General features: G+C 36.1%; 1 protein-coding gene and 1 pseudogene across 33 annotated transcripts; both read left to right on the top strand.

The window, feature by feature from the left end:
* Nucleotides 1–36: 36 nt before the first annotated feature.
* Nucleotides 37–19,273, top strand: LOC115708890 (elongation factor Ts, mitochondrial). Of its 33 annotated transcripts, none has more exons than XR_009684469.1 (12): nt 37–216; nt 371–460; nt 3,067–3,124; nt 4,515–4,865; nt 4,945–5,117; nt 5,346–5,435; nt 11,935–12,109; nt 12,286–12,470; nt 15,487–15,609; nt 16,349–16,437; nt 18,703–18,807; nt 18,902–19,273. XR_009684469.1 is itself a non-coding variant. In XM_030636908.2 (12 exons), the coding sequence occupies exons 5-12, from the start codon at nt 4,532–4,534 to the stop codon at nt 16,984–16,986; spliced, it is 1,434 nt and encodes a 477-aa protein (XP_030492768.1). In that variant the 5' UTR covers nt 62–216; nt 371–460; nt 1,003–1,077; nt 3,067–3,124; nt 4,515–4,531; the 3' UTR covers nt 16,987–17,123. The 33 variants fall into 33 exon arrangements, 30 of the variants coding, with proteins under 30 accessions (XP_060960008.1, XP_030492771.1, XP_060960003.1 ...); XM_030636908.2 differs by lacking the exons at nt 18,703–18,807; nt 18,902–19,273 and adding exons at nt 1,003–1,077; nt 16,722–17,123 and having other exon boundaries at nt 62–216; XM_061104010.1 differs by lacking the exons at nt 18,703–18,807; nt 18,902–19,273 and adding exons at nt 794–1,077; nt 16,722–17,123 and having other exon boundaries at nt 62–216.
* On the top strand, nt 12,477–15,485 carry LOC115708889 (pentatricopeptide repeat-containing protein At1g03540-like; annotated as a pseudogene).
* Nucleotides 19,274–23,044: the final 3,771 nt, after the last annotated feature.

The following is a 23,044-nucleotide window of genomic DNA, read 5'->3' as shown; positions in this document are numbered from 1 at the left end:
GAACACGAATTTAGGAGTAAATTTTAGAATTGAGGGTTAGTTGCGAAAAACTCAAATTGGAAAGCAATTAAAAATTTGCCAAGCAAAAACCCTTGGGAAAGAAAAAACAAAATAGCAAAAACCCTTGGGTTTGGTTAAAGACTGCGGAAGAGAAAGGACAGCCATCTATGTCTCCGTCGTAACTGGTGTGAGCTCTCTTCTTCAAATCTGCATTTGGTACGTATTGTTTGAGTTAGTTAGTGCAAATATCAGAAGCCCTTATAATAGAAGAGAAGACCTAAACCCAAAGTCAATTTCAACAAACTCTCTATCGGTCCTTTCTTCTGTCACTGACGCTGTACCATAAAAAGATTTTCAACCTCGTTCACAGATCGGAGAGGAGGCATCCGCTGCTGACTATAGGCCGTTGGGTTGTCGAACTCGGCTTCATTACCCGGATAAACAATTACTTCACTCACAGGTAGCTTTCATCTATTTCTAGAGACATTTCTTTTGCCCCTTTTATAATTTCTTTTTGATTTCTCTTTGTTCCTGTTTGTTTATATGGTTGTGTACTGTAGTGTAATGTTATTTATATTCTCTGATTAGTGTTAAAGCAATTAAATCAACCTGTGTTTTGTTCTTTAAACGCTTAGAGTTGAGATGAGACTATCAGTACCCCTCTGATAAATAATCAGTGAAGTGATTCTCTCTGTTTCGTATAAAGTTCTACATTGGCATTCAATTCTCTTTTCTTCAATATGTTAGTCAGGTCTGTCATAATTAGTTTATAATGTTTTGTTATAAGATTTAGAACCCTTTCGAATCGGGCCAGTGCTCTCTGAAGATAGACACCTTTCTCCAAACCGGCCACTTGATTGTCCTCTCTAAAATCAGCCTCTCGACCCTTCCTATTGTCCTCTTCGAAACTGGCCACTCGAACCCCTTTCCGTTTCGATCGTCCTCTTCCTCACGGTGGTGGTTTGAAGCTTTCTACTCTAACGTAACAGTGGTGGTTTGAAGGTCTCTGCTCTGACAAAGCTCTCAACGGAAGCTTCTCTCCATCTCATATTGCCCGAGTATCGCCCCACTAGTCAGGTAATATAATCCAAATTAGAAACTCCATTCAAGATTTAATTTTTCATTTCCATACATTTCGTGGTTGTTTTTTATCAAGTGCTTTATGGGTACTTGAAATTTCAGCTCTGTTTCTCAGATTTGATGTTTTTGGTAATAGAAATTTTGTCTTAATGATTCTAGCTTAGATTTTTCTTTCCTAGTAGTGGATGTTATACTAAATTTCTTTCCAATTGCCATGAACTGTTTGGCCATTGAAAAAATACAAGAAATGTAGAGGATTTAGAGCTGAATGTGTGTATATATATATATATATATATTTATACTAGATAATAACTAGGTGCAATGCACGCTATAAGTTGTTATGAACAACAACATGGCACCTCTAATGGCTGAGAAAATTTCCTTGTTGCAGAATCTCCACCCTTGATTTTTCGCAATAAAGTAATGTTTAAATTAAAGAAAACTCTTCAAGGAGAAGTGATATTAGTAAAATATTCACTAATATCCCATGTTCATATAAAATAAGGACTGTTAGTGTTGGTCAATGCATTCGATGATTAGTTATCACGAATATATCTCCAGTTCAGTGTATTTGGCTTCATGTATTGCAGCACTGGCCTACAAGTTTGGAATGTCTATGTGCACGTTTAAATTTAAGTGATCTGAAGTGATCAAGCAATTGTCTTTGTGTTTTTCTTTTCTTATTTTTTACAATCTTGGCCAATGTCAAATTCCTTAAAGATTTTACTATCCGGAAGTAGTTTACAATTTATAATAATCGTTTGCCTTCAATATATAAGCATATATTTTCATGTGACTTGTGATCTTTCCTTCTCATTTCTTTCCATTAAGAGTAAAAGTTAACTATATTTTAACTCTATTAGAAACCATTTTTCTGTTCCTTGGTCTGTGGTTATACTTATACTAATGTGGTGAGTTAGGAAGGATATGAATGTGTTAAACGTGCAAAGGCTGCAGAATTTCTGATAGATAAGTTTCAAGATTTTATTTGCCTCTGCTATTTATTTGTATAATAAACTTGAGGGAAGAAAAGTTGAATTTTAAAGTATTTCTTATTGTATTTGTTGGGTTGCTTATGAGATTTCTGTCAGTAGAAGATTAAATCAAACAATGTTTTATGATTAAGTAAGTCAAAAAAAAGATGTGATTAGTGAATGGCAAGGATCCTTTGATTTGGATAGTTGGAGAGTCCTACTTGCTAAATAATAAAAGGCTTCTTTTGGTGACCTTGTAAGCTCTAGTGCCTTTGTCAAGGTTGTTTGGACAACAACCACGTTATTAAAAGAGGCTGTAAAGGATAATTAACAAGCACTTTTTTTCTCTTTCTTTCTTTCTTTTTCAGCTGTATTGCAGGGGTTGCTGCAGCTTGTAAATAAAATAGGCATTTATGGATTTTATTTTTATTTTCATTCCTTTTTTCTTTGGTCAACTCATTTGGCTGCTAGAATATACATGTATTTGCATAAATATTGAAAAGGAAGAAAGAGCTAACATTTGAAATATTTTCAAAAAAAAAAAAAATAGATGTGATTGCATATAATTAACCTTAAAAAACTTGAGCAGCTTAGTGTCTATTCAAAGCAAATGGATGCAATTGTTTAGTGAATGCATAGAATTGTTTGGAGTTTTCCTTTAATAGTAATAAGGTGTTGTATGAGATGTCAAAAATTGAGGAAATTTTGTTCTTAGTTTACACTGTTGAGCACTTGAAATAGGAAAACTATTTTTCTCGGTATAGTGTATACTGAGAGGATTTTGAGAGCAAATAATGCTCTTTTTTGGTACTTTTTATGAGCACATAAATTAAGAGATTTAAATGTGGTAGGTATGCCCTATATTTGTCAAAGACAAAAAAAATAAAAATACTTGGGGATATATTTGATATGTTTCTGAGTAAATAGGCTTTTTTAGGCATTTACTAGCTTATAATATAGTATTTTACTTGAGAAATAAATATTACACATGATCATTATATTTCCTGTACAGTGGTTAAAGAAGACTAAAAGAAAAGCACTCTTTGCCTCTTTGGAGAAGATTAAAGAAGGTGAGTTGTCTAATAAAGAGTTATCGATGTATGATAACTCTGCTGCTGAGTCTTTTCTTCTTTTGCTTCAATTTGTTTTAATAATCCAACCTAAAATAAATTTATAATTGTTTTACATCTCCTAAAATACTACATTTGTGTATAAATTTATGACTTTTGTTTATGACTCTTATTAATACTATGTAATTATGCTACTATCAAGTATGTAGCCCTCAATTGCATGTCTTGAAACTGACAAGGCAACACCGTAGTGGTTATAAGATTTAGATATTGTGTATACTATATGTATGTAGACCTTATAGCGTTCTTTTAAACGTTAATAATATGAATATGTTGTAATAATCATACGAGATTTTGTTCTAATCTGGATGGTTATGAGTTTGTCCTCTATCTTTCTCCGTTTGAAACGAAAGAAACTTTTATAAATTTGTGATTTTGGTTCAATGGGATTACACTTTCAGAAAAGAAATTTATGTATATATCCACTCTAGACATTACATGGCCAATAATTTGTAAATGAATGTTCTGAGCCTTGTGGGGAATTCTTGTTTTATTTAGGTATGTTTGAGTCTAGGATAATTCTTTCTGGGATTTTGTGAAATAACGGTATTGATGTTGAGGAAGTGTTTGGTGAGATTGAGAAACTTTTCTCCAAATAAAATCTAATTTATGGTGTTTCTAAGCAATTTGAACTGGAGTTATTTTAAGTATTTATAGTGTCAAATAAGTGACCTTTGCATGCACTGTGGAACAATGTTGTGTTGTTGTTGATTGGAGAGATAATTTGTAGTTGTTTCAAATTTTATTCAGCATTTGAATAGTAGAAGCAAAATAGGTAATGCTTCATTAAATAGTTATTAATTATTAATCTGTTTAGAAAAGCTTTGAACCAAAATGGACAATACTTCATTGAATAGCTACCAACTAATAACCTGTTTAGAGAAGATGTTAACAATTATGATTTATTTCATTTGCATCTCTTCTGCATTATGTTAGGATCCCACATTAACTACGGGATTGGTTGGTGGTATATAATTACTTGGGCACCCTCTTTTCTTAGGCTAGCTTTTGGGAGTGAGTTCTACCCAAGTGGTTGCATCACGTTGTTGTTAGTATTTGACAGGTTTCTGTTAAAATTGACAGAGTTTTAAAAAGACTCTGTTAAGCCACAAGACATTTTGTTAAATAGGCATTTATTTTATAGGTTAGTGATGTATTGTCTTTTCATTTGTATTCTATTATTTTCTCTATTTTCATGTTTTTTCGCTTGAAATTATTTAATAAGAGAACAATCAAGGAAAGAGTTTCAACATTTGATCCACAATTCGCTCTAATGGGTGTCATTGACTTTGTTTCTGGTTTAATTTCTTTTGTAAAAAAATAAAACTAGGTGAGAGGCTCATTTCAATGGCTTTCCTCAGAGGTGCAAGACGTTCTCTTGGCCCTATTCTCTATAATAGGGTGTTCACTAGTAGTGGCAGTACTAGTACTACTTTTGCCACTTCTCGGCATAAGTTTTCTACTTGGGCTTTCACTAAAAGAGGTTCTCTTGATGAATCCACACAAACCAAGATCTCAATTCCTGCCTGTTATTCATCTGGCTCTGTCATCTCCCTCAGAAGATTCAGTGTGGGAGCTTCTAGTGCTGACCAAATGAGTCTCATCAAGCAACTCAGGGAGAGGACTAGTGCTCCCATTAAAGATGTTAAAGCTTCTCTCATTGAGTGCAATTGGGACATTGGTCTGAATTCTTCTGGCTAATGTTTTTTTTTTTGCTTATTTTTCTTGTCTTAATTGGCTGACCAAGACCATCAATGCAGAGGCTGCTCAGAAGGACTTGAGGAAAAGAGGAAAGGTACTGGCATCGAAAAAGTCATCTCGCACTGCCACAGAGGGAATGTTGGCATTGGCGCAGAATGGGAACAGAGCTGCTCTTATTGAACTCAACTGTGAGACTGACTTTGTTGCTAGAAATGAAATATTTCAACACTTGGTTAGTGTAACTAATACCAACCCTTTTATAGTTGCCATTACCTATATTGATTTGATTCTCATTGTACTTTTAATTAATTATAATTTCAATGAGTGCCTTTGTGGATATTTTTAATTTTTGAAATACTTGGTTTAGTTTTATCCGTATGATTATTAGAATTTGGAAAGAACTATAAATCCATGTGTTCTTCAGGTTCACAAGTGTATTCTCATTCTAATGTTGCTGTAGGCTTTAGCTTTGGCAAAGCAAGCTTTGATTTCTAACAGCTCTTCCGAGCAAGCTTCTGGTATCCTTCCAGTTAGACCTGACTATTTGGAGGTAATTCTAACATTGTGCTCTATTTTTGAATTCCTTTTATTTACTGTTTGCTTTTTATTTAAGAAGTCTTAAAAATTTTCAGATCTTATTATATCTTTTTTTTGAAAAGAGAAAGGATCCAACAGTCTACAGGATCCTTCCAAAATTATATTAAGAAGCCTCACTTATGGCGGAGGAAAACCATATTACAAAGAAATAGATAGGAAAATTAGCACATCAAAGGTGCTGAAAAAAACAGTAGAGATCTTGAATGACTCCCCTACAGCAATGAATTCCAATCTCTACATAAATCTAAGAAAGACAAGTCTTCAAAAAACTTGGTTTTAAAAAGCCAAGTAGCTGTCCAGAATTTAACTTTCTCCCACACGTCCTCTTCCGAAATCCCAACCCCTTCAAAAATTCGAGCATTCCTTTCCAACCACACAGCCCAAATTGTTGCTAGTATGGCCGTTCTCCAAATCTTTGTTTTACGCTTGCTACCATTTAATTTGCTAACTATCATTTGTGGTACCAACCTTGGCATAACCCACGACGTCTTAAATTCCTTTATCAATCTGGCCCATAATTGCCGGGTGAAACTGCATCCTAAGAACAAATGCCCAACGTCTTCCCCGCTAGCTTTGCAACAAACACACCATCCAGGGGAGATGGATAGGTAAGGCATCCTCTTTTGCATCTTATCGTGAACGTTCACTTTATCTAAAGATACGAGCCAACCAAAAACTTTGACTTTTGAAGGAACACAACTTTTCCATAGAGGCTTTGTCCAGTAAACTCCACTACCGTTCGGGTTAGATGTAAACCAGGATAGGGCTGATTTACAAGAAAAAATCCCAGACGGATCTGGTTTCCATAGGCGGCTATCGTTCGAAATATTCAGCACTCTAACATGTTCCACCTTTTGCAGTAGCAAAGTGAGTCTTGGAATTTCCCGCTCCAATAAATTCCTCCTAAATTTGAAATCCCAACTTTCTACCCGCCCCCCGGGCAGGCCTTCATCGACAATCAGGTCTTTGATCGACACATTTCTTGCCTTGGAAATCACTGCTAGGTCAGGAAAGGAGCTTGATAGGGAGGAGTCACCAAGCCAAATGTCTTCCCAAAATCGGATGCTTCCTCCATTGCCAACTTTGAATTGTACTAATCCAAGGTATTCGTCGTATAAATCTGAGATATCCCTCCAAGGGCCTTTAGGAGAGAGACGACTTCCTTTTCTTGTGTCCCAGAAGTTGTCTGCCTTACCATACCGACTCAACACCACCTTGTGCCACAAAGAGTTTGGTTCTAGGGGGAATCTCCACAACCATTTCATAAGCAGTCCCTTATTCCTCAAATCCAAGTTCCCAATTCCCAACCCACCCTCTTCACGAGGCCTGCAGACCTCGGTCCAAGCCACTAAATGATCCCCTCCCGACGATTCACTGCCTTCCCAAAAGAAGTCCCTCATCATCTTCTCCAAGGCTTTGGTTACAGATTTTGGTGCTTTAAAAAGAGAGAGAAAATAGATGGGGAGGGAGGATAGAACTGACTGAATAAGAGTCAACCTACCCCCGCGGGATAAAAATGAGCATTTCCATCCATCTAGTCTTTTAGCACACTTGTTCAGTATAGGCTCCCAGAAGTCCCATTTTCTAGGCGATCCCCCCAAAGGCATACCTAAGTACAACAAAGGCCAGCTGCCAACTTCACACCCTATCTGAGACGCGAGCCTTGATACCTTTTCCTCCTCCAAGCAAATTCCCAATAACTGACTTTTGCTCATATTAACTTTAAGCCCGGAGATAGCACAAAAGGCTTCCACTATTCGTACCAACTTCTGCAACGAGTCATCATCTTTGACAAAGAATAAAGTGTCATCCGCAAATTGAAGATGGCTGATATGAATCTTCTTTTTTCCTACCTCGAATCCGGAGAAATTGCCTGAACTTACTGCCTTCATCACCATCCTCCCAAGAACATCCGCGACCAGAGTAAACAAAAAGGGTGATAGTGGATCACCTTGTCTGAGGCCCCGAGAGCCAGTAAACTTTCCTCTCGGTCTACCATTAATGAATACCGAGAATGAAGTAGAAGACAAACATCCTTTGATCCATTTTCTCCAAATGGCTCCAAAACCCTTTTTGCACAATACCAAATCCAGGAAGGTCCAATCCACTCGATCGTAAGCTTTTTCAAAATCAATCTTTAGAACCAATCCTCTTTTGCCTCTGCATCTATAGTCCTCTACTGTCTCATTAGCCACAAGAACCGAATCCAAAATTTGTCTGCCTTCAACAAAGGCAGATTGAGTTTCAAGGATGGTTTTCTCCAGCACCCCTCTAAGTCTCATAGAGAGCATCTTTGCAATTATCTTATAGACACTTGTTATAAGGCTGATTGGTCTATAATCTTTTATCCTACAACTGTTGAGTTTTTTTGGGATTAGACATATGAAGGTCTCGTTGATGCTACCTTGGATAACTCCTTCTCTTTCGAATGACTTAACAACTCCCATAAGGTCTTCCTTAATTACCTCCCATTGAGTTTGAAAAACAGGCATACTGAACCCATCTGGCCCAGGGGCCTTACTCCCTTCGCAGCTAAAGACAGCTTCCTTGACTTCCTCTTCCTCAAAAGGCCTCTCCAGATCAGTGGCAGAGATCGTAGGAATCTTTTGCCATTCAATACCTTCTACACTTATGCCCTGTCTATTTTCAACTTTATACAGGTTTGAATAGAACGAAGTTATCTCTGTGACTATTTCTTCTTCTCTATCAATGATTGAACCATCTTCCCTTTCGAGTCTTGATATTGTGTTCTTGGCTTTTCTTGCATTCAGAAGACTGTGAAAGAGCCTTGAATTTGCATCACCCTCTTTAGCCCATTTGCACTTTGATTTCAACCACACACTTCTTTCCTCTTCAAAAGTTAGTTGCTGCCATCCTTTTTTTATGGCCTTTCTTTCCTCCATTAAAGACTGATTCCACACATTAGAGGCTTCCAGACGGTCCAGGACCAACAGTCTTCTTTCCATGGCAACCTTTACCTCTTGTTTGTTGCCATAAATTCCTTTGCTCCACTCCTGAATGTTTCCTCTTACTACTTTTAATTTACTCATGAATTTAGTACCTGCCCACCCAGAGACAGTTCCTTTTTTCCACCAATTCTGGAAGTTATTGGAAAACAAATTGTGTTCCAACCATTGATTATCGAATCGGAAAGGGCTAGGACCCCATTTAGGAGGGTTAGAATCCAGGATAACAGGACTGTGGTCCGAGACGATCCTAACCAGCATTTCCTGTCTCACGTAAGGGAACACGTTGCACCAATTAGTGGTGAATAAAAATCGATCCAACCTACAACAAATAGGTTTTTCTCGAAAATTTGACCAAGTGAAGCATCCATTGTTCAATTTAGGATCAATAAGCTTCAGTTCCCGCACTATCTGATCAAACATCTTCATACTCTTAGTCCGAGAATTACTATTCAATTTTTCTTGAACCCTTCTAACTACATTGAAATCTCCTCCCAAACACCAGAATTCTCCGCATATTGCGCTAAGACCAGCCAACTCATCCCAGAAATCATGTCTTGATTTGTACGAACACGGTCCATATACCCCAGAAAACCACCACGGGGTTCTACCTTCTGCTTCTATTAGTACTGAAATGGAGAAGTCACCAACCAAAGAATCCAACACCTTGACGCTTCTAGTGTCCCATACTAGCAACGTGCCTCCCGAACTCCCATTAGCTGGAATCAAGATCCAGGCTTTAAAGCGGGAACGCCAAATGCTACCAATAAAATTCCTGTCTACAGATGCTTTCTTCACTTCTTGTAATATTACCAAATCCGGATTGACTTTGCTGATAGATGCCTTAATTGCTTTTCTTTTCGACTTGTCTCCACTTCCTCTTACGTTCCATGTTAGGATTCTCATGATGATCTTTTTTGGGCTCCCTCTTTTTTCTGGCCTTTCTCATAGTCAATGTTAAAGGCCAGAATTTTGAGCTCTCTATTAAGTTTCCTCTCAACCTTTGATTGTTGCGTTATTTGTTTTACTTCACTCTCATTCATTATCAGATTCAATCCCAGTTCTTCCATGGCCTTCACAAGATTATTTTCTTGAGCAGCCTCTGTTTCGACTTCTACTGTAGCTTCTTCTAACACCACACCAGCTTCCTTGCACAGTTTAGAATTCACTGAACGCGTCCTAGGCATATCACTGTGATGCCAAAGACCCTTGATATCCTTTAAAATTTCCTCTTGATCTTCTTCCTCTTCTTCTACTCCTAGGTCATCTTCTTCTTCTGAATTGTCACTTTCTGAGGAAAATTCAAGAATGTCGTTCGTCAAGGGATCGTCGTCGCCCTGTGCCACTTCTTCAAGACTGTCTTCTCGAACTGAGGTCACTATTTCTTCTCCACTGCTGCTAGATATTGACTTTCTTTTTCTGATATACACTGCCATTTTGCGATCACTGACTGGTTCATCCTCCACTGGGATTGGTTCCGATTCTTTTAACACTGCCTTTGAACAATTTCTTCTTCTTGGGGCGAATTCTTCCCAGAATTTAATAATTGCCCTTCTAAAATCTTGTCGTTTTTTTGGCCTGACAGAGTTGAGGATGCCATCAAAAAATTCAGAGATTATCTGGGTCGGGTTCTTCTTGCTAACAATAGATAACGGCTTCATGTTGGCTAAACAAAGCGGCCTGCTTCTCTCCTGTTCAAATTTAGCCAATCTTAACGTGTAGGGCCCTTCATGGGTATATGCGTGCAGGCCCAAGCTTCTGGTCATAGAGTCCATAAAAACCAATTCCAATTTATTAACAAATGAATGTCCCTCATTTGTCTGGCCCACTCCATTAATTACTTGTCGGCCCATAACTTCTTGGCCCAATTTAAATGTCAACCCCTTCTCAACCGACTGCCATAAGAAATTTAAATTTAAATAGCCAGCTGGCCCTGAGAAATCCCCTACACGTGGCTCGTTCAGGTAACTCCATAGTCTTTGAAAGACTTTCTGAATTGGAACCGAACCCCTATAATTACGAAGCTTCTTATAGGGATTCTCTATCGTCACCATAACATTATCCCTAGGGCGGCATTCAATCTCGAGCGACGTGCCCCCACCAACTCTGGACTGTTCATTCCCATCCCGAAACTGTAGACCCTTTTTTTGCCTCTCTGCCGTTGCCGGAGAAGAAGAAGCTCTTGAAATCTGGGAAACCACCATTGATGCGCCTACAGTTTTCCGAGACTCACCAGACATCTGCCCGTACGACGACAAAGACACCTCTTTGACAAGTTCGGTTTCCTTTGAAGATTGACAATTTTCTGCTTCTTTATTTTTGTAAAACTCAGAATCCTGGTGCCATATTGTGTTGAAAAAACCACTAAATCTATAGCCCCAATCATTGAGTCTGAACAGTTTTAGAGGGAATTCAAAGCCGCCGTGACTTAACAAAATAGATTCATGAACGAATCCCTGTTCATCTCCTCTCAACTTGAGTCTCATGTGATGTAAGAAATTCTTTTCTGCAGTATCTTTCTCCACATCAAGCAGGCCACCGCATAATTCGCCAATCTTCCTCATGATCTCAAAGTTCCATAAGTTTAGAGGCACTCCTTCTACCCCAATCCACGAGCATCTGCAATCTACTTTCACCTCTTTGTGTTGTTCTTCCCCTGACCACTTAACGAAAGAGATGATAGTATCGCCTGTGTCTGGTATTACAGTTCTGTTGATCTTAAGTAAACTTTCCATCTCTTCCTCTGTCTTGCACCAAATTAGAGTGCGATCATCAAACATTTGGCTAACCACCAACTTTCTATTAATTTCCCGTGAAAGATTGTAGAATATGGCACTCCAAGACATCTCGCTATTGTTTCTGAACATAATCACAGCTCGACTCCAGTCCTTATCACAATCATCCGCTTGTAAAAATTCATGAAAATTTTTTTGTTCCATTCGCCTCCTTGGAAACGGATTCCGTGGTCTGAAGCTCCCATTTCCTTATCACAATCGTTTGGAATTTATTGATTACTACACTATGCTCCCATGTTATGAACAATCCCAAATTAGGAGCTTCAATTCATGCATATTTGGTAGAAACATGCATTCTTTTGATAAATAGTGCCAGTAATATTTTTAAAGTGAAGGTGTTGTTCAGTGAAATTTATGCTCTTTCTTTTTTATTCTTCTGAATATTTTTTTTTTTGTTTTGTTCTTAGTTTAGTAATTAAAAACCATAGAACTGACTTTTTAAATGTTACCGACCAGCACAGAAACTTTTACTCACATCTTGATTATAATTTTCTCTGGTGTTTTAAATTATATACTTCAAATACAACAGACAATAGTGATACAGAGGGAATATTTAAATTTTTATTTAATTTAATACGATTGTTGCTTGAAGCCTGCAACCTATAAAATTTGTTACTCGTAAACATTAATCAAAATAGCTCAATGGCAATGTATGCTAATTGATGATTTCATTAATTATTTTCTCTCCCAGGAGCTGACAATAAATCTTGAACATCAAAAGATTTCTGGAGAAACAACTGTTCAAAATGCAATTACTGAAGTTGCTGCAATGATGGGTGAAAATATTAAACTTAGACGGGCTTTTGTGATATCTGCATCATCACAAGGTGTTGTTTCTACATATCTCCACACAAGTCCCCAACCAGGTAGTTTAACTTTTAAATAAAGTTTGTTTGTGCAGTGCTTTAATATGGTTATAGGTCATAACTTTCAATATCTTGGTCCTTCAGTGATGTCTCAAGTCATTAAGTAGTTAGGGAAATGGAACCTTTGTGGGAATTTAATTTTGGCTTGATTGTTTTCTGCTTTATCCTATTCAAAGGGTTGGGTCGAATTGCCGGAGTTGTGTCTCTTGAAGTAGAAGATGGGAATTCGCAATCTGAGGCTCTCCAACGGGTTGGATCTGAATTGGCCATGCATGTGGTGGCAGCAAAGCCCTTATTCTTAACAAGGGAACATGTTACTTCTGATGCATTGGAGAATGAGCGTGAAATTCTCAAGTCTCAGGTAATTAGTGATACCTGGTTAATCTTTGAAGATGGCTATTGCTGTCTATGATATTATGACATTGTTTTAAAAGTTTTTTCTTCCTTCTCTATGTTGGTGACATTGTGCTACTTACATAGTTCAGATGGGACACCACCTGATCTTATTATTATTTTTTTTAATGAAACCAAGTGTCCCAGACTTAGCCCCATTTTTCAGTCTCTACTGAGCTTTTTATATTTCCAATAGCAGCCATTCTCTTTCTTTCTTCGCTTTTATCCTATTTGACTATTTGACTGTGCTTGAGATGGTGTATTTGAATGCCTACTTATATGAAAGGCTACAATTTGCTTTGATCTAAACATTGGGTTGTGGTGGAATGTTGCACAATATTGCTCTTATTTTGGGTACTACATATAAAACTGATGTAGGTTTGTAAAGCATTTTATTGGTTAGAAGACTAATTTCATAAAGTAAGGAAGATAATTAATATGAGTACTTGTTTAATTATATTGTTTTGGCAGCTGGGTAGCATCTTATTTATTCCATTGCGAAAATCTATTAGTCACGTTACTTCACCATTTTTCATGAAATTCTTCTTAAAACGCCATTGCAGCGCTCTCCCTTACTTTAGTACTCAAAATACCATAAACCCATTAGCCAAAGAATCCCAAATTTGCCAACTTTGTAGGATAGGTTCTCTTCCGGATGCATTTCAGATTCTGAACTCCATTGATCCCGGCGAAATCACAGTCAAGCCGATTCTATATGCTTCCCTTCTACAAACTAGCGTAAAAGTTCGTTCTTTCAGGCCCGGCCTACAAATCCATGCTCATGCGGTTAAGTCTGGCCTCGAGACCGATCGGTTTGTGGGAAATAGCTTACTTGCTCTGTATTTCAAGTTGGGTTCCAGTATTTTGGACACTCGGAGTGTTTTTGATAATCTTGTAGTCAAAGATGTCATTTCTTGGTCCTCAATGGTTACTGGGTATCTTCGGGTGGGAAAACCCGGCAAAAGCAATTGCATTGTTTTGGGATATGGTGGGGTTCGGGGTTGAGCCAAATGGGTTCACTTTATCTGCCGTGATCAAAGCTTGTTCTGAGCTTCGTGACTTGAGACTCGATCAATCTTTTCACGCAATGGTGTTGAGACGTGGGTTCGACTCGAATAATGTCATTGTTAGTTCTTTGATTGATATGTATGGGAGGAATTACGTATTGGAAGATGCAAAACAAGTGTTCGATGAAATGCTTGAACCAGATGCTATATGCTGGACATCAATTATTTCGGCCATGACAAGGAACGATTCGTTTGAAAATGCTTTGGCATTCTTTTACTCGATGCAGAGAAATGCTGGGTTGTTGCCGGATGGCTTTACATATGGAACGGTGTTGACTGCTTGTGGTAACATGGGGAGGCTAAAGCGAGGTAGAGAAGTGCATTCTAAGGTCATTACTTGCGGGCTTTGCGGAAATGTGGTCGTTGAGAGTAGCCTGGTTGACATGTATGGGAAATGTGGGTCAGTTAACGCAGCTCAAGCTGTTTTTGATCGGATGATGGTGAAGAACTCAGTTTCGTGGTCTGCATTGTTGGGAGCATACAGTCAAAATGGACAATTTGAATCTGTTTTCAAGCTATTCAAGATGATGGAAAAATTTGACCTTTACAGTTTCGGAACTGTTATTCGGGCATGTGCTGCTTTAGCGGCTGTAAGACAAGGCAAAGAGGTCCACTGCCAGTATGTAAGAAGAGGTGGTTGGAGGGATGTTATTGTAGAATCAGCTCTAGTTGATCTGTATGCCAAATGTGGATGTATAGATTTTGCTTATAGTGTTTTCGTTCAAATGCAAGTTAGAAATTTGATAAGTTGGAACTCAATGATTTGTGGGTTGGCACAGAATGGCAGAGGCCAAGAAGCAATTGACTTATTTGAAGATATGATTGAAAATGATATTAAGCTTGATTATATAAGTTTTGTTGGGGTTCTTTTTGCTTGTAGTCACTCAGGTTTGGTTGATCAGGGAAAGAAGTACTTTGATTTAATGAGAACAGATTATGGAATAAAGCCTGGTACTGAACACTATAATTGCATGGTTGATCTCCTATGCCGCACAGGGCTTTTAGAAGAAGCAGAGAATTTGATCGAGAATGCTGATTGCAGGAATACATCATCTCTTTGGGCAGTTCTTTTGGGTGCTTGCACTTCTTGTACTGAGTCCAATACTGCTGAGAGAATAGCCAAAAAAATGATGAAAAGGGAACCTGATAGCCACTTGAGCTATGTTCTTCTAGCTAATGTGTATAGAGCAGTTGGACGGTGGAGTGACGCCTTAAAGATAAGGAAGCTGATGAAAAGTAGAGGGGTTAAAAAGACGCCGGCCAAGAGCTGGATTGAAACGGATAACAGTTTTGGTGCAGATTATGAAAATGTTCATAAGGAAACCAAATTTTCAAGTGTAGGAAATGTTGGGTGGTGAATATCTAAGGTCATAATTGAGAATTCTATAATACCAGTTGTCGACCTGGTTAGTATCAATCACAACCACAGGAGTGGTGTTCCTCACTTAGGTCCAATTCCTATGTTATAAATCTTGTGATTAATCAATTTCTGAGTCTAACAAACAAATGAATAAAACATTTTCAATTCATAAAGTAAGGAAACAGGCGATTGCTTATAGAAACTAGCCAAATTGGAAGCATAAAGCAATAGTTAGAAAGTTCTGATTCAAACTCGAATATCTTTAAATTGAAACTAATTCATGTTATAATATACCAACTGTTCTGTATTCGGAACTATCATCATTGTCCTTGCTCTTAACCCTTTGCTGATTGTTTCATGTTGAACTTATCACTATTTTCACCCTTTTCTTATATAGGGGAAAGTTGATATAAATAACATTTTACTTGGGCTTTCAATAAATCATATATGGCTATAATTAAAATTCCATGGCATCCTGACACAAATATAATCTGGATTTATTCATTTTAGCTTTGCCTACATTTATATCTTTATAACGTATTTTGTTTCTATTTTAGGCTGAAAGTTCTGGGAAGTCTCAGATGGCAATAGAAAAGATGGTAGAAGGTCGATTGCGCAAATATTATGAGGACGTTGTGCTTATGGAGCAGAAGTTTATTATGAATGATCTAAACGTGAAGGTATCATAATAGTAGTATTACTAGTGTCTCATGTAGAATTTTGTGACAAACTCGGAAATGAACTAATAAATTCAGTAAAGAATCATTATTTTCACTCTATTCTCCACACAAAAAAAAAAAAATACAACTAGATTTGTGATTTATGATTGCCAAGTTATCATTGGATCAATGTGACCAACTTTTTAAAGTGAAGATTGAATCTTGTAGGGAACCCAATTTTATCGAGCATTGCTATAAAGCAACCTAGGGTGCTCAACACCGTAAAGATGGCATTTCGCTCTAGCTGCAATTCAGTAGCAGATCTCATGTGTTTCAACTTAAAATTAATGAAAGTTGAATATGTGGGACCCAATATTAATTTGCATGTATAGGGTGTTGGACACCCTAGGGTGTTCTTTAGCATTTCTTAATTTTATCAGTAGCTTTTCCTTGGAATGAATGTTTCCTGATTATTTGATCAAGGTTTCTTTATAAAGATGGTTTGTTTGGTTTCCCATAACTGTTTTTAAATCAAATTTAATGCTCTTGCATCTTCCAAGAAGCTGCGCACGTGTTTTATATCATGACATTGTTAGATTGCATCTTGAGTAGCCAGACTGCTTTGTTATATATGAATTGCGGCATGTTGCTACATAATGCACAAGTCGATGTAGGAGAGCACATTCATGCATTATGGATTTTTGGATATGAAACTATATTTTGCAAATGATTACTAATGCTTTAAATATATTCTCTGTAGACGGTATTAGATAATCTATCACAAGAAGTTGGATCTCTTGTCAAGATTGGGAGCTTTTTCAAAATGGAAGTTGGAGAAGGAATTCAACGGTAGAATCTCATTCTTTCTAATCTAAAATTGTGGCCATATTTATTTATTCTTTCTCGTAATTGTATGCACCTTTTAGTTGTCTTTAGGTTTATTTCCTGCTGTTTATATGAAGTGATGACAGTGCATGCTTATAGGTGATAATTATTTTCTTGCTATGATCATGAATGTTCCTTTGGTCATTTGCTTAGTTGATTTGAAGGGTTCCATTTGAGCCCTTTCTTGAAATGAAGAACATTAAATATGTGAAAGAGGATAATTATACTACCATTTACTTGTAATTTAGGGTTAGGAAGGGAGGTATGGTGGTTTCGTTGAGTTTGCAGGATTTCATATTACGAGCTCGAATATTTAAGCTCTACAGGAAAGCATTAAGAACTGCTCGAAGAGCACCTCCTCATGCTCGAGGGGAATTAAGGAGGACAATTAGGCAGGAGATGGAGAATAACAAGAATTGCAATGACAAGCAACGAATTCGTTTTTTGATGAGTGAAGGATTAGAAAGACTGAAAGGTCTAAATGAGTTGTTGGATATGCAAGGCCATCCTTAATCCTTAGCCCTTCTCTAGTATCTTGGAGCTTTCGTCCTCCATTTCGTTTATTTTTCCTTTTCATGTTATTTAATAAATCCTGACTCATGATATATATTTCTTCTTATTAAATATGTGAAAGACGATTTTTTTTACTCTCTCAAGGGCTTAGGAGGGTGGAAATTTCCTTGTCAGTGGCTTTTTCATTTCCTTGTTAGAGGGTTTAGTTTTCTTGGGTCTGTTCCCTTATATATTATCTTTTTCGTCTGTTCCTTCTCATGAATTTGAGTGTCGTGTTTGTCATTATTTTTCTAGTTTCTGACATAGATTTCTTCTCTATCAAAGACAAATTTCTGGAAAAACATTGATGAATATAAGGTTCCAAGCTTTTGAGAGGCTTGATCTCTCCTAATAAAGCTAGGCTCTCCCAAATTCACAAAATTATCACACTGGATCCTTTATCAGATACCCTTCCTCCCCCTAACCTATCAAGGCCCGAGTAACATTGTTAGAAGATTCTGGTTAGTGATGCATTATCCTGCTTGGTAGAAGCTGTGAATTGCCTTGGTAGTTTATAGACATGTGGTGCCGCCACAAGATGCGAGAGATGTTTCCTAGTGTTAGCATTATCTTGACCTATTTTGATCTTATTACCCAAACGAAGTCCCTATGCTCAGAAAATGCCCTCTTTTATTGCAGTAGTATGCTTATGTTGTAGTTGTACCAAGCTCATAACCATATCTAGCAAGTGATCTCTGTAGACTTTAATTTAAGTTACTCTAAGGTGGTGTTTGGTTGGAAGGAATGAAAACATAGAAATAGAAATAAAAATAGGAATGGGAATGGGAATAGGAATGGAATCAAATTTAAAATACATAAAAAATTATTATTAATTTTTTTCTCATCATGCATTGAAGTAGTCTTTCTTTCTATTTGAAAATGGAATAGTCATTCCATCAAAATGATGGAAAAATCAATTCATTAGAATGATATTCTAATACTTTAAAATGCAACCAAACAAAGGAATGGAATAAAACTTGTTTCTTTTCCATTCTATTTTATTACCTCCAATCAAACGCCGCTTTAGTTTTGAAGTGTTCAAAAACATATTCTCTTATCCAGAAGCTGTAGTGAATATTACCACTTGCAGTTCTACAACTTATAAAATTGTTACTGTAGCTTTGTTTCTTGTACTGGCATTAGATCTACTACTCATTTTTTTTCTCAAAGAAATAGGAGATCCAAATTTACATGTGCAGACAAAGATTCAAAGGATTATTTTTAAATGTTCTTTTTTCATGAGCAAAAGTGTGTGTGACCCTAGGAGGCATGGAGAAACAAATGAAAGGTTAATAGCCCATTAATGCTTCCTAGTTGAATAGAAATCTTTTGTCTCCAAATTACACGTCTCCTTATTGTCTTTGTCAATTTGATAAATCATCATTTATGTATGAAAGTATGGAATTAAATAAATATGTGAAAGAGTGAACATAAGTAAATAGTTGCTTTGTCAGTTTTAAATGGCGCGACAGAGAGAAGACATACACTGGAGATAGAAGATTTTTATTGTTCCTAGTTTTGACTACGAATAGTTGGATAACCATTTTAGTATGCTAAAACACTAGACTAAGGTTAACATCATATATTTAAAATATTGTCTTGCTTTTATGTGGTTTGTTTGTTACTGTATATTTCCCATTCAAGCACTCGTTTATTTCAGTTACTCTGTATTTTCAGGGTAGAAACCCCCACCGCGTCCGAACCAGTAGCCCAGGCTGTCTAATATTCCCTTCATCCGAGAAACTTGTGATGGTTAAGTTTGATTTATAAGATGCACCTCATGTGAGAAATTGTCTTTACCCTACTTACAACTTCTTTGGTGGTCTTCGTTATCCTTTCCAACACTGATGAGTTTAAGTTTCTTCCGCAAATGCAGAAGGAATCCTTGCCAAAAAAATAAAATTGTGAGCTGGTATTTACAAATTTTGTGGAAGAATTGCGTATAACTTATTCCTGCAAACCATAGTTAGTAATAAAAGAAAATGGGATATTTTTTTTATGCTATAAAGTTATATAGGTAGTAAGTTGGCTGACTTGAGACAACCCATTATGTTGCAGTTGTACTGCATTTTTAAGATAAATGTTTTTGGGTTTGTTCTGTAATTGCAGTCCTGTAAATCAGGAACTTAATAGCCCATTAATGCTCCATAAGATTGGTTAGTGGTTTTTTGCTAAACAAGATTGGTTAGTGGTTACTCTGGCAAAGTTTGCTAATTTGAGTCATGTAAATGATCAGTTTCCTACTTTATTTCCTGCTCACCTAGGGTCTGACGGGCCAAAGATCCAACTCTTTCTTGTTCTCTGTACGCTTCTGTCTATCATTGTTTATCCAATCAAAGTATTGCATGCCATTAAAAATTTTATATTTAATAAATCAAAGAGTTCTTTATTAAACAAAGAAGAAAAACTTGCAACCTTAGCATATCTTCTTATTTTCTTTTATTTATTACATGTCATAAAATGTGTGTATCCAACTGTTTAAAATAAGTAATATTACTTTAGTTTGAGAGAAATCCTTCAGTTGCTATTGGTGTCTGAATAGGAGGAACATGATAAACTATTGCCTGCCCCTAACTATATAAGCTTGTTGCCACTGTCCTCTCAAATAATGAGAGATAGAGTTCAGTTCCAGGTAACCTCAACCCATATATCCTCCGAACTCACACACTAGGCCTGACTGTTCGCCTTCTAACCTATCCTATTTATAAATACTTAGGGTAAGATATTATGGAAAAAGTGGGATTAGATCCATAAAAAAGATTATTAAAATAAATTTTTATTGATCCACTAAAAATAGTGCACCCTAAAAAAAGTGATTTGAGATTGTGAAAGTGGGTAAAATCATTGCAAATGAGGCTTTGTTACGTAGGAGCAAAGGATAGGGGATGAATAAAAAGTTTAATTAAAAAATTCTTTATTATAGTATACCAATCTTAGCAAACCACATGGATGAATAAAAAGTTTAATGGGAAGTATGACAATGTATTTAAATGAAAAGTTCTTTAATCTAAAAATATGACAATGTACCAGTAGTTCACCAACCTAAACATTCATTATACTAATGAATGATAGCACTAACATTATAATGTAAAGATATAAGTGCACTACTACTGTTTTCCCCTTAATATCTTAATCTTTAGTTTAATATAGAAATCTTTTTATTTGATAATTTACACACTATAATTGATGTATCAATGATACTTATAGAAATTCAGAAAAAAAAAAAAATGCTTATAGAAATTAGTCCCTCAAAACAAATAAAAAATGGTTAGAGAAAAAGGAAAAAAGAAGAAACATACCAGTTCAATAAGTTTCTGTTTTTTGTTGTTTTTTACTTTAATGATTTTATTCTCACTTGAGTCTAACTCAAGTAGCAGTGTGTAGGAGAAAGGAGTTCGAATCTCTAATCCAATATTAAAAAAAAGCAAATGTGTATGTGGTTTTTTTTTTTTTTTTTTTTTTTTTTTTAAAAAAAAAAAATTAAACTCTTATTAATAATAATCAGAGTTTAATACATCAATAGGAAATGATAGAAACCTATCAATCCAAGCTCGTTCACAATCCACCCTAGGTATATGCACAACTGATTCATGAACGGAGACATGAACTTGGGATGCTTCAAGAAAACTAGAAAGTAAACTAGCCAAATCAGCTAAGAAAGCATCCAAATTATTACATCAAGCGAAACGCTTAGAATAAGTTGAGATCAAAACTAAACAACCAGACTCTAGAAATGAATAGAAAGCTCTAACAAGCAAGAGAGATCAATCTAGTACTTCTATCAAAATAACTATTATTTGCTTGAATGATTGAAAATTTTCCTACAATAATAACAAAATAAAGAATGAGTTCTTACAAAATATCTTGTAACATCAAGTAAACTAACTATAAGAAACTATCGTAAGATAAGCAAAGCAAAATAAAAAAACTTATCTCATGTAAGAAACTCCAAAAGTGACCTTGAAAACCTCCATAAATAGTCACCAAGTAAAACAAATAAAACAAAACAAAAAAATACCATACTATAACGTAACATACACAAACATAAAAAAACCAAATAAACTTAAATTACTATTAATTAATAAATTTAAATAATTAACCAACATATACTATAAATAATTAATTTCACAGTAATACTAACTTTTATAAAATTTAAAATTCGTATTAACACCGTATAAAAATAACTAACTTTAAGATTTGAAAAAAGATTCTCAAAAATCAAAATAAGTTAAAAGGAAAAAGAAAAAAAAAACCAATAAAAATAATAGTTATTGTAATTACAATCTAATTTCTTACTTGATTATTTTTAAGAAAATATAAAAAGTTAAAATAAACTACTAAATGATAAATTAGATTAAAAACTTTACTATGAAAAACTAGAGAAAACTTAGCTAATATTTTTTTTAAAAAAAATACTAATAATTGACTACAAATAATTGAGAGGATGAGAATAATCAAATAAAAATATTCTTTGCAAATGTGTTATTCAATGTTCGTTTTGCACATTTATCGGCTGGTCTTATAAGTGGGTCTCTGTGACTTATTAGGGGCACTTTACACACATAGTTCTATAGTATATGTATGTTTATCTACAATTGAATTAAAATGAAAATTTGAATTTATATACAAATATTTAGTGCATATTAAATTTTTTGAGCACAAGCGTCGATTGGAAAAATAGTCAACTAACTCTGAATCAAATAATCACTGATTAATAACCAATAAAGAGATAGAAATAATAAATAAATAGAAAAAAATTAGGATTTATAGAGGTTAGACCCCCTTGTATATAAGTAATGATTTATTCCCCTTTTAGTTGTATTGATTGTGAGATAATACCGTCCAAATCACTAAGGAAGACAGATTGAATCCAAATCATGGATTGGCCTATTCCTACAAAAGTAGCGGAGCTGCGTTCATTTTTGGGATTGGCTAATTATTATCGGAAGTTCATTAAGGGGTACTCAAAGAAGGTGAGTGCTCTCACTGATCTCCTTAAAAGGATCAGAAATGGCACTGGTCTGAAAAATGCAATGAAGCGTTTGAGAAGCTCAAGATAGCAGTGTCTTCGGAACTGATATTAAAGTTGCCTGACTTTAATCTTCCATTGAAAGTTCAAACAGATGCATCCGACCGTGCATTGGGTGGAGTACTGGTACAGGACGGTCATCTGATAGCTTTTGAGACTCGAAAGTTAAAAGATGCTGAATAAAGATATTCTGCCCACGAGAAGGAGATGGCTGCGGTAGTGCATTGTTTGGATGTGTGGAGATATTATTTTTTGGGGACAAAGTTTACGGTGGTGACGGACAATGTGGCCAACACTTACTTTAAATCTCAGTAGAAGTTAACCCCAAAGCAAGCTCATTGGTAAGAGTATTTGGTAGAGTTTGATTTTGTGTGGGTGCATAGAACGGGTAAGCAAAATCAAGTTGTTGATGCACTAAGCAGAAAAGAAGTACATGCTTTTGTTTGTGCGTTGTCTCAGGTGAGTACAACTTTCATTGACCGGGTGAGGGAGCAGTCACTGCTCGATCCCGAATACAAAAAGCTTTTAGAGGAAGCAAGAAATGGTGAACCAATGCAGTAGTGGGAAGAGGATGATCTTTTCTATGCCAAGTGTGGTAGATTATTTGTACCAAATAGTGGTGGTTTAATAAAGGAATTGCTTAAAGAAACCCACGATACTCAGTGGGTTGGTCACTCGGGTGTGGCTAGGATGTTGGCTGTGATGTCGAAGTCTTATTTTTGGCCAAAAATGGAGCAGAACAAAGAGGTATACGTGAAGACATGTCTTGTGTGCCAACAAGACAAGATAGAAAGAAGGCAAGAAGCAGGATTACTACAACCCCTGCCAATCCCTGAGAAGCCATGGTAGTCAATAAGCATGGACTTCATAGTGGGATTTCCAAAAGTAAAAGGGTTTCGGTCCATCCTGGTGGTAGTGGATCGATTCTTCAAGTAAGGCATATTCCTTCCTACACTCCATGCTTGTCCAACGAATGTGGCAACATAACTC

Source organism: Cannabis sativa, chromosome 9 (assembly GCF_029168945.1).
Source record: "Cannabis sativa cultivar Pink pepper isolate KNU-18-1 chromosome 9, ASM2916894v1, whole genome shotgun sequence".
NCBI lineage: Eukaryota > Viridiplantae > Streptophyta > Magnoliopsida > Rosales > Cannabaceae > Cannabis > Cannabis sativa.
Note: the sequence above shows the minus strand (reverse complement) of the source record. Positions and strands in the feature narration are given on the sequence as shown.

Bases quoted from the DNA above. Each gene is read 5' to 3' on its own strand.
- LOC115708890 (XM_030636911.2), top strand. From the start codon at position 4,532: ATGGCTTTCCTCAGAGGTGCAAGACGTTCTCTTGGCCCTATTCTCTAT. The intron at 4,866-4,944 runs GTCTGAATTCTT...CCATCAATGCAG, and splicing joins TGAGTGCAATTGGGACATTG to AGGCTGCTCAGAAGGACTTG. The intron at 5,118-5,345 runs GTTAGTGTAACT...ATGTTGCTGTAG, and splicing joins ATGAAATATTTCAACACTTG to GCTTTAGCTTTGGCAAAGCA.